Source organism: Corvus brachyrhynchos, unplaced genomic scaffold (assembly GCF_000691975.1).
Source record: "Corvus brachyrhynchos isolate BGI_N302 unplaced genomic scaffold, ASM69197v1 scaffold11, whole genome shotgun sequence".
In the NCBI taxonomy this organism is placed as follows: domain Eukaryota; kingdom Metazoa; phylum Chordata; class Aves; order Passeriformes; family Corvidae; genus Corvus; species Corvus brachyrhynchos.
This window is the reverse complement of record NW_008236965.1, coordinates 3,588,451-3,598,798: the sequence shown is the minus strand read 5'-3', so window position 1 is coordinate 3,598,798 and position 10,348 is coordinate 3,588,451. Positions and strand designations below refer to the sequence as shown.

General features: G+C 37.9%; 1 protein-coding gene across 1 annotated transcript in view; it reads left to right on the top strand.

The window, feature by feature from the left end:
- The window catches only part of CNKSR2 (connector enhancer of kinase suppressor of Ras 2), a 173,217-nt gene that overhangs the window by 81,834 nt on the left and 81,035 nt on the right, over window positions 1-10,348 (top strand). The window contains exons 10-11 of the mRNA XM_017728390.1: window positions 5,001-5,134; window positions 8,862-9,073. Of these exons, the coding sequence (XP_017583879.1) occupies window positions 5,001-5,134; window positions 8,862-9,073 (346 nt within the window). The remainder of the gene's footprint in view (window positions 1-5,000; window positions 5,135-8,861; window positions 9,074-10,348) is intronic.

Genomic DNA, 10,348 nt, shown 5'->3' with positions numbered 1-10,348 from the left:
AGGGGGGGGGGGGCGGGCCCCCCTGCCAGCCACATCTGATGTGTTGACTTGGAAAAAAACCTTCTGACCCCTCCTTCACCAAGCCTTTTATATGTCATCTTTTGTATATCTTAATAGTTTCCTGTACTGTTTTGTATTTGATTAAAATGTACTGTTAAAAATCTCCAGCAGCTCAGTATCTGTAATTTTCTTAACAGTTTGTTTTGGATTAGTTAGATGTGCATCGTATTTCTACTATTAAATATTCAGCTTTTCATTTTCCTAAGAAGCAGCAGCAACAATAACAAGTCCTTTGTTTGAAATAAAATGCTACTTTTATTATTTTTATTCAATGTATTTTCTTACTTGATTATATTGCCTCCTTCATTCATCTAGACACAATGCTATATACTGTTTTCATCGTTCATGACTAGAACTAATGATCCTACACTTTTTAATTATTAAACTTGAATAAAATACCAACTTGTTTGCTTTTAAATTACTTAGTTGTCTTTTAACTGCATGGGAGCTGGGCATTCTTTGTAGCACTATTAAAATGAACTCTGACTGGATTAGTTACAGAATCTCATTACTTCATGTCATGGTTGTTCTTCTAAAAGGTTTATTTTATGGGAAACATTTTGTTCAATGTATTGTTGTAACCTTGATCCAATATGAAAAATATATTGGTAGTATAATCTGCTTACTGATGCAAATACTGTGTAAAGATAATGTAATTTAAATTTCTGTTTTAGTTTTGCTTGTATTTTGAAAAATTGTGTGTCTTTTTCTGGAGCAATGTTTCTCAAACTTATATTGCAGCTTCCAAGTGAGTTAATGAAAGGTTCAAAGAGTTTTAAAAACATTAAAAATAATTTTAGGTAGTATATATTAAATATTCATTAAATTCATTGTTTAGATAGAAAAAATCAAAAATAATATGCTGACTCACTGGGACACCCTCTCAGTTCCTTCAGGACCAGGGGTACAAAAAGTGGCAGTAGATCCTGTTAGCAAGAAGGGAAGTGGGGACCACAGCGTAGAGCCAACCAGGGACAGAACAGCTTCTGAAGGAGAGGGGACTTGCGTGCTGTCAGTCAATACTTACAGGGATTTCCTTTTTCCCCATGTTAGAGAAACTGAGCTGCTGTGAGTAAAGACAGTCCCCTGTTCTCCAGCCAAGTGACAGTTTAGGGAAGGCTCTGTGAAGACTAATGGACCTGAAGGAGGATGGTGCATTCAAAATGTTTGAGAAATAGTACTCCAAAATATACTGAATTACAGATTTTGTGTCTGTCATTGTGGATTAAGATTGATGCAGGGTCATCTGTGGGACGTTTTTTATGTAGTTCCAATTTTAATATAACTTTAATGTAACTTCTTAATTTTCTCCTGTCAGGCTTTTCCCATGGGCCAGGTATTCAACTCTTTAGACCTGTTAATGTTTTAGTTTTATTGCTGTTTCAGCAATCCCACTTGCCCTGGCCAAAGGCACTGCAGCAGGAGAATCTCTGCTCCTTGGAAGAGAATTAACTCAGTGACATTACTGATCTCCAAGGCATCCAATTGAGAAATACTTGATTGGAGTTGCATGTGTTTTTGTGTCCAATGTGCCTGCGTGTGGCCCACTGAGTGGCTGCCATTGAAATTGAAAGCTACATGCGCTGGTTACTTGCAGGCGACCAGATTGTCTTGAAGTGAACAGCTGAGGTCTCTAAATTTCAATGCAAAATGCCTTGTAGATGTACCATACCTCTAGACCATGTTCTGAAGGCTTTCTTCTCAACCAGAGGGGTCTGAAGAATTTTTAATTCTGTATATAGAAATGAAAGCTGAACTTCCACAGCACAAAGTGTTAGCTACAACAGTGCTCTCAGTGTTGAGCCACTGTCAGGAAAGACCATTTGAATGTTTTTACCATGTAAAAATTCTTACTGATTTACTGGTGTAGTCATGATAAATACTTTTTTTTTTAAAAAAAAAGGGGGTGGTGACCTATTTTTAAGTTTGGATTTCCCTTTTTTACCTAGTTAGACAGTTTTTCTGTTTCTGGAGAAATAAGAAGAGAGTTGAATTTGGCAATGCTAAAGAACTACGAAAGATATATGAGACATCCTAGTATGTTTTGAGACAATCCTACAGGATTGTACCTCCACTTGGATTGGATTGTATTACAATTTCTATGCCCCTGAGAGGTCCAGGTGCCCTGGGAAGGTAAATGCACTTTGCAGTCCTGTGGGGTACCACAGTCATTCAGGGTGTCCCCAGTTACACTGTATCTTCACCTCTGAAAGTGTCTGGCAGGGGAACACTTGCCTTCAGTAAGTTGGATAGCATGTGGCTTTCTGTGTTAGACTGAACCATTTCTTCCTACTGCACTCGCTGTTTTAACCACCTTCCTGTGCTGAAATATAAACTGAAATATGCATTTGTCAAAGATGTACAAACCCAAACTGATTTCCAGGATCAACCAGCAAATTGCCTGGAGGACAAACTGACTTGTATGTCAGGACTGTGTGTAATACCAAAATTAGAGCAATATCATCAGAATTTAAATAGTTGCAGCCAGGTATTCTAGGCTGTAACACAAGGGAAATTCTTTACCTGTGTCCTCTAGCCCTCCAGCAGCTTGTCAGGACCACCAGGGGCACGTCAAACCCTTCTAAGTCCAGATAATTTTATGCTTGGGCATGATTTTCCCTCCATAATATAAACTATAAGCTCCTATTGACTGCCACCATTCCAGTCTCTAAGGCCCCCTTTCCTCTTACTTGCCTTTTCATGGAGGTAAACAAAGGGTTGTCTTCTTCCTCTAAATAGAGAAGAGCAAACCCATCTACACAGTTTGTCTTTCTTTCAGTGCTTCTGCTGGTATGAGCCATGAGCAAACAGCTTGGGCTTAACAGTGTAAACAGGATCTAGGTCACAGAATCCTCGTGGTTTACAATGAAAATTAATTGAACAGGCTACCCAGCAAGCCACAAAGTGTTCTTGTTGTAGAAGTGCAAGGTATCAGAAAGGTAACAAACAGTGTTGTATTAGTGAGTGGTTCAAAAACATCTATGGCTACAGTGTCACAGATGAAAATTTAAGGGATAAGATTTTTGTTTCTCTGAAAGAGGGAGGGGTGACGTTCAGGGCGTTTTTTATCGTTTTGGGTTGTTTTGGGTTTTTTTGACCTGTTTTTACCACCAACTTTATTCTTATTTTTGCAGACTTGTCTTGTTTTTAGTGGTTGTAAAGTCTTTTACCTGTCTGGTTTTTTGTGTGTGTCTTTCTCCCTCTCTTCCTGTAAATACTGGCAGTCTTTCCTTGGCCTGGCTGTAGAATACTCACATTAACTCTAATGAACAAGGAAAGAATTAAGCAGTATCACTGTTTATAGGAGACAGATTTTGAACATTCAAAACCAAAAAACTTCTGTCAGTTTATAGTTGCTCTAAAGGTGGACTTGCAAAGTTTTAACAAGCAAATTTTGAGCATGCATTTTATTGTGTTAGAGATAAATAACATCTAACGCAGCTCTGTTCCTAAAACAAGGCAGTAACTGGCCAAAGGATGAGGTTTTCTAGGTGATATTCATTGTTCCTGCATACAGATGGTAAAAACATAACGTGGTGGGGCCTTGGCTTGATAGGCATAGATTCGAATGGCTTATCATGAGCTGACAAAGGCCAATATTCTGACAATGTTCCTGCTTTAAACTTTTGGGGTTGTCTGCTACAGTGTCAAGATTAATATCTAGAAAATGAGAACTGATTATTCTGCACAAGAATGCCCTTTTGGTCTGTCAAAAAGTATTGTTAATAGTGCTGGGAGAAGGATCTTTCTATGCACCCATTCAGTCCACATTTAGAGCTTCTCTGCCATCAATACAATGTGGAATGTTTGTGTCTTCAAGTAGTTACTATGGCCAGAAATTACAGGTATAGTGAACTCTCACTTTATCATCCCAGCACTTCTTTCTTCAAGGAGTAAACTTACAAAAAGGTGGACGAGAAAAAAAACTCTAAGCAAAGCTTAGTATATTTTAATATTAGATTCTTTTTAGGATGTATGAAGCTACTCTTTTGCTTGCTGTTCTGCTCTTTTTCTTCTGTCTGAGTTTAGCTATCACACAAACCAAGCCACACAAGGCTTTTGTTTTTAGACAGACATGTTATTAAGTGGACTAAAACAATCAAACTTTTCTTCTCATTTGATTTTTCTGCATCTGTGTGGAGAGTTAGAAAATCTTGCTATGATTTTCAGCCCTACAGTGATTTAATAAAGATAGTTAAATTAAGGAAGAAAAAGGTGTGCTTAATTCATGAGATAGAGAGCGAGATGTGATTAAGAGGAAGGATCCTATCTGGACTGGAGTGATAGCTAGAATACATGATTATTTTGCAAGGAGGGTACAGTTTATTTACCTGTGAGTAAATGTTATTTTGTGAGGAGTGTGCCCAGGGGAATGAAGAATAATAATAATCTCCAGTTGATTCTCTCATAGCGCGTGTGCTCTGAGGATGCAGTACCTGATTTAACAGCATCTGCAGGCATAAATGGAAGCTTTTACACTTAATTCTTAAGCTGTAGAGCAGATGGGAGGACTTGACATTCAATTTAATGCCTACTTATGCACCTTTTGCAGTAAACACTAGACTTTTTCTTTGCAGTGTTAGTTTAATTAAGGAATTAACTGGATTCTGTATGTTATTTACTCGTTAAGATTTCACCAGTAGCTCTAGTGATCACTAATTTTATGGGCATTGGCAATAAACTTGCTGTGCTAAAGGGAAAAAGATGTAATCAAAGGAGTCAATTTTATAAGCACAATACATGTCCATTCGTAGATCTGTCTTCTTAGCATGAGTGGCTTTTTAGTTTAAAAGCACACAAAACATTAGACCTGCTTACTATTTCTTTAGCTTTCTGAACTATAGTCTGGTTTTGGCTTTTACAAATAAAAATGTAAAATGTATAAGGATAATCTTGATTAAAATGTAATCTTGATTATTTCTCTCTCTCTTTTGAACCAGCCTCTTATTCCTAGAAGCCCTACAAGCAGTGTTGCTACTCCATCCAGCACTATCAGCACACCTACAAAAAGAGACAGCTCTGCCCTTCAGGATCTCTACATACCCCCTCCTCCAACAGAACCTTATGTTCCAAGGTAAAAAAGATCATTTCACAATACAATTTGATATAAAATGTATTTTTGAAGTAACTGACCATTCTGTTCATACTATTTATTATCTGCCCTGCAGATAGTACTGTATTAATACTGTATTTTGCAGGTAAACTGGTTATTAAGGGTAGATGTGTTGAATCAGACCCACAGTGTTCTGAATCAGTATCTTGTCTACAAAATGGACAGTAGCCTTTAGAAAACAAGGTTCGGTACCCTATTTTCTCAAATATGGGGTAATCAATTGACTATAACAGTCTCATCCTCTTTCAGAAGAGCAAAAGTTACCTGAAACCTTGAATCTGTAACTAGGAAAGGAGCTCATATCTGTCCCTTTGCCCAATAATAATGATGATTAGGGAGTCTGAGTTAAATGCAAGAAACTTTACATTTAACAACAGCACTGTTCAGTCCTGCCATAGTGTTTTCTTTCTTAGATAGGTTTGATTAGATAGTATTAGAGCAAATTTCAGGCTTGTGTTTTAGTGGCCACTCTGCTAGACTGTGCAGTGACCATGCTGTTCCCTGTCAATATACCTGCTGCTCTGACCTGCCACCTGGAACAGGCATTTTTGTCTCTCCCAGGCCTCTGGGCTTGCTGAGCCAGAAGAGCAGCAGATCCTCCTTGCAGATTCATTAACCTACCTTGACACGGCCACAAATGATTCAGTATAATTCTGTAATGTACACAGATGTTGCTTTCCTAAAATTCTGAGAGAATTTGTATTATTTGTAATACAGAAGTGGCTACGTAGAGGTCTAGGAATGTATTTAAGAAGAATCAGAATTCCTAAAGCTTCCATATTCTTAGACACAGGCTATCATATGTCCAGTTACTGTATTTCTAAATTACTTCTTGTTTTCTTTTAGTTACCTTTCTTGGAAAAGGGCAGCATGTTCTTTCTTGTACCTGAGCTTCCTGAGGCTGAGTTTTTCTTACACTTTCTTATCAGCAACTCCTCTAGCCATTTAATAAGATGTATAACCTGATACTGACAGGACTTTCCAGGGGGTTGTCCAAGAGTGAGGTATATGGCAAATTAAATTGCCTAGTGGGGAGGAGAAGTTGTGATTCTATGATAATTTCTTACTCTTTAGAGATATGAAAAACCTTCCAGGGTAAAAGTGTGATTTTGACTTCATGAGGATTCACAAGCCTTTTGTAAAGCCTTAAGCTGTGTCCCATGTTCCTTCCTTATCCCTGCCTCATCTGTACCTGGCTTGGCTTCTATTTCTCATAGAAAAAAAAAATTCTTTCAAATGTGACATGTATAACTCAGTTGAACTTACACATACTCTAGTTTACTGTAACTGTTATTTTTTCTTTTAATTAAATAAAGACATTCTCAGTCATGACACTTGAATTGTGCACAGGAATTGAACATTTATTTTATCTCCCTGATAACAGTTCTTTGTTATGCTCACATAAATGTTTTAAGGACATGGTTTTAAGAAAATTGACAGAAAAGAACCAAGTATTTAATTCTAATCCATTAACATAAAAAAAAGCTGTGGGGAAGAAAAACCCAACCAAAACATAGTCTTAGGTGTGTTTCTCTTTGAATGCAGTAGTCATATGGTAAAGACCTAGTGCTCCTGAAACTATATTATCTTAAAAGGACCAGTATCTTTGTACTGCTTCAGATTCTGTTTACCATCACATAAACACTTTCATTTGAAAAGAAGTGCATTCTCATTTTTGAAGTATTTTTGGTGAACATTCACTGCTCTTCAGTTTTTGAGTTCTGCTCTAAAAATTGAGATCTTCCAAATGGATTTTGATTATTTATTAATACCATCTCTTAAATCATTATGATAATGCAGTAGTTTGGACCAATTCTGATTAAATCTTATAATACATATTAGTAGAAGCGGTAATCTTGTAGAGAGATAAAGCTGTGTACATTTGAATTTTTTTATCAGCTTAATCCAAATGGACTATTCTTGATTTCACCTGTCACACAGGGTGCAGTGTTTCTGAGTAATTTGTTTGGGCATTTCATCAGGTTTTTGTCCATGATTAACTATATTAAATCATGTGTATATTTTGGGTATTATCAAACTGCTCAACATCTGTTTCTCAGTTTGTTGTTGCCATTCCAAAAGAAAAATAGCAAACAAACAAGCCCTCTTTTTTTTTCCTGGAACAGAGGAAAGGACTTGATATTTTTATGTAAATTGTAAAGCCCGAAGCCTTGGTGATCATGCCCGGAGACAGTACAGCTGCTGGCATAGCCTCACATGGATGGCATGGATAAAAGGGAGCAACACTTCCCATGTGCTGTTTACTTAGGATTGCTGTTGTATGTTAGTGCCTGTTCATATTTACCAAGTACCTTTGGGGATGAGAACTGGAGCCCTCATCTCCAGAGGGCTGTGGCAAAGGGTGTTTGCCTGGCTCTGTACTTAATTCCATGCTTGCACTAAAGATCCCTCTAGGTCAGGGTGCCCTGCCTTCCTTGTGCCAGCCCCTGATGGTGGTTGTACCTGGCTCGTTTATGTCAGTCTCCATCATGTTACCTGCTGGGGTCCCCAGCTCTGTCACCACACAAAGTCTCTCTTTGACTGGAGGAGAGCCCACAGCCCTGTTGGGGCTGCACCAGCCCTCCTCACTAAGCCAACACCATCCCTGCTTTGAGAAAGCAGCTTGCCAAAGTGAGTGTAGTGATCAGTGGGGGTTTGTGATGGTGCCTTTTCTCATCCCTCATGGCTGCCTGGGTCCCATGAGGAGACTTTGCTTGGTCCTCAGATGGAGTCTCAAGGTGCCAAGGGAAGTAAGGGTCAGCTGGCCAGCTTGGAACTCAGCTGGGAGTCCAGAGGGGCTGAAGGACTCCAACAGGAGCATATGGCCCAGCTTCTCTCTTGATTACCTCTTGGGCATTTTGCTACCCAGAAATAACTGTCTGGTCAGGTCTTTTGCAGCCATCTTCAGGCACAGCTCTACCAGCATGTTTAGTAGATGAGCCCTGGTTCATGTAGTATGAGAAAGGACTCCTGACCCAGCACAGCTTGCTCTCTTGTTTGATGCCTTTGAGTAATTTCCATTTTCAAAGAATGGGGCAGGGGTGCAGGAAAGCAAAATGATCTTGAGGACCTGACACAAACTGCAAAGTGAGCACTGTCCTGGGGTAGCAGCTGATAAGGAGGTGCTGCACACTGTATTTGAAACTGCATGGATGTATGTATACAACTTCTAGACCTGAAATGATTGTGTAAAACTATGTCAGGTGTCTGTATATCTTCTGTACCTGGTTCTTCTTGATCTGGGGTTAAAGTGTAAGGAACCAGATTGGGTTTGCTCATGCTTGCCATGTAGCCATGGTGTAAAACTATCTGATGTATTTAAAAATGCAAGTATAAAAATGTAAGGCCAACATTATTCCTCTGCCCTAAATCACAAAATGCTAGGTATATTCCAGAAAAACCAAGAAAAATAAAAAGAGTTACTGCGCATCAGTTTTATTTCTATAATTCTTTTCAAGAGAAACCAATGAGATGGATAAATCTGTAAAGAATTGAACAAACAGACGTGTGAGGTAACTGGCATATAAATGCATACATATGCATATATGCCGTGTGATCCTGATGTGGGGTGGATTTCATCTGAGTGTATGAAATATTGACGTAGGCCCATGTTTATTGAAATATTCACAGTTAAAAAAAAATCAGTGTCTTATCTCAATATATTAAAAACTTCTCTTTTTAACTAAAGGGATGAAAAGGGAAATCTCCCCTGTGACGATGTTGGCAGACATATAGTGGGCAAACCGGTTCATACAGGATCTGAATCTCCAAACTCATTTCTGGACCAGGAGTATCGGAAACGCTTTAATGTGGTTGAAGAAGACGCAGTTTTGTACTGCTATGAATATGAGAAAGGAAGAACAAGTGGTCCTGGAAGGAGAGAGAGCACACCGACATATGGTACAGCATTGATCTTGTAAAGATAATCACCATTTGTTGATTTTAAGATTTTCATGCATCTGCTTTTGTTTTTAACCATGAAAATATTTCTGGTGGCCATTGATTTTGCTAAGAATTCAATACTACTTTAGTCCAATTTCAACCTAAGAGCTTACTCTTATTATAGGAAAGAAAAAATAAACTTACTATGATAGGTAAGACCAGTTTAAAATTGATGGGTTTTCTGAATATAAATTCTATTTTTCTATCAGCTTAGTTTTCCAGAATCTGTTTCAGTATCATTTTGTTGAAAAAAGCATATACCAGAAGCTCGTATTTTTTTACTAAAAATACAGAATGGAAATGTTCTCTCATTTTAAGGGCAAGACTTGCGTAAGTTTTGGAATTCAGCTTTGGAAAAAATTTCCTAGGTATAATAATGATCTCTTCAGATTTACCAAGAAATGACATGGTGCTTTCATGCTGCAGTGCTCTCTAAAACTCTTTAGTTTTTCGTTAGTCCCAGAATTGAAGTATGACTAATGACAGTGTGCTTTTTTTTTTGGTAATACTATATTAACCTCCTGTAACTTCCTGTATTGCAAGTGGTGGCTTTTTATGTATAGCAGTTCCTCTTTATTTTAGATCATAGGTTGTTTAAGAAGGAATTTTGCATGTTAACACTCATGTATTTGTGCTACGTCCACATCTTGGATTTTGGCTTATTTAGGATGAGAATTCAGAAACAATTTCTGGTGAGAATTTTGATGCTCAAACCCTTGTACTCCAGCTTATTTTGCCCTTGAAACTGTTGGAACTCTTCCTTTAGCTAGTATGGTAACTTGTTTCAGCTTAGACAGGGAGAAATGATTTTCTGTTGCCAAGTATAAAATTGTACATACATAGAGTTGTTAGGCTATAGAAGAAAATGGAGAGGAAATCTTATGTTTAAAAAAGGTATTTTGACTGCTGTAGCATTAGCTGAGCACACACTTGAATATTTTTTCTACCTACCTGTTATGTTACTTCAGTTTTTAAAGTGAGCACAAGCTATATGTTAGAGTTGTTATAACAATCCTGTCATCATATCCCTTTATGAAGAAAATAGATGTAATTTATGAGGAAGCATAGATTTAGCACATCATGCGGCCAAGCACCAAAATCACCTGGGAACCTTGATATAAATTGAAATTCTGCTGTGTAAAGTATCCTCAGGACCTGGAGCAATGTGTTTGCACAACATTAAAGGTTGCATTTTCAAAAAATGCACCCTTTCTGCAAAAGTACACCATCCTG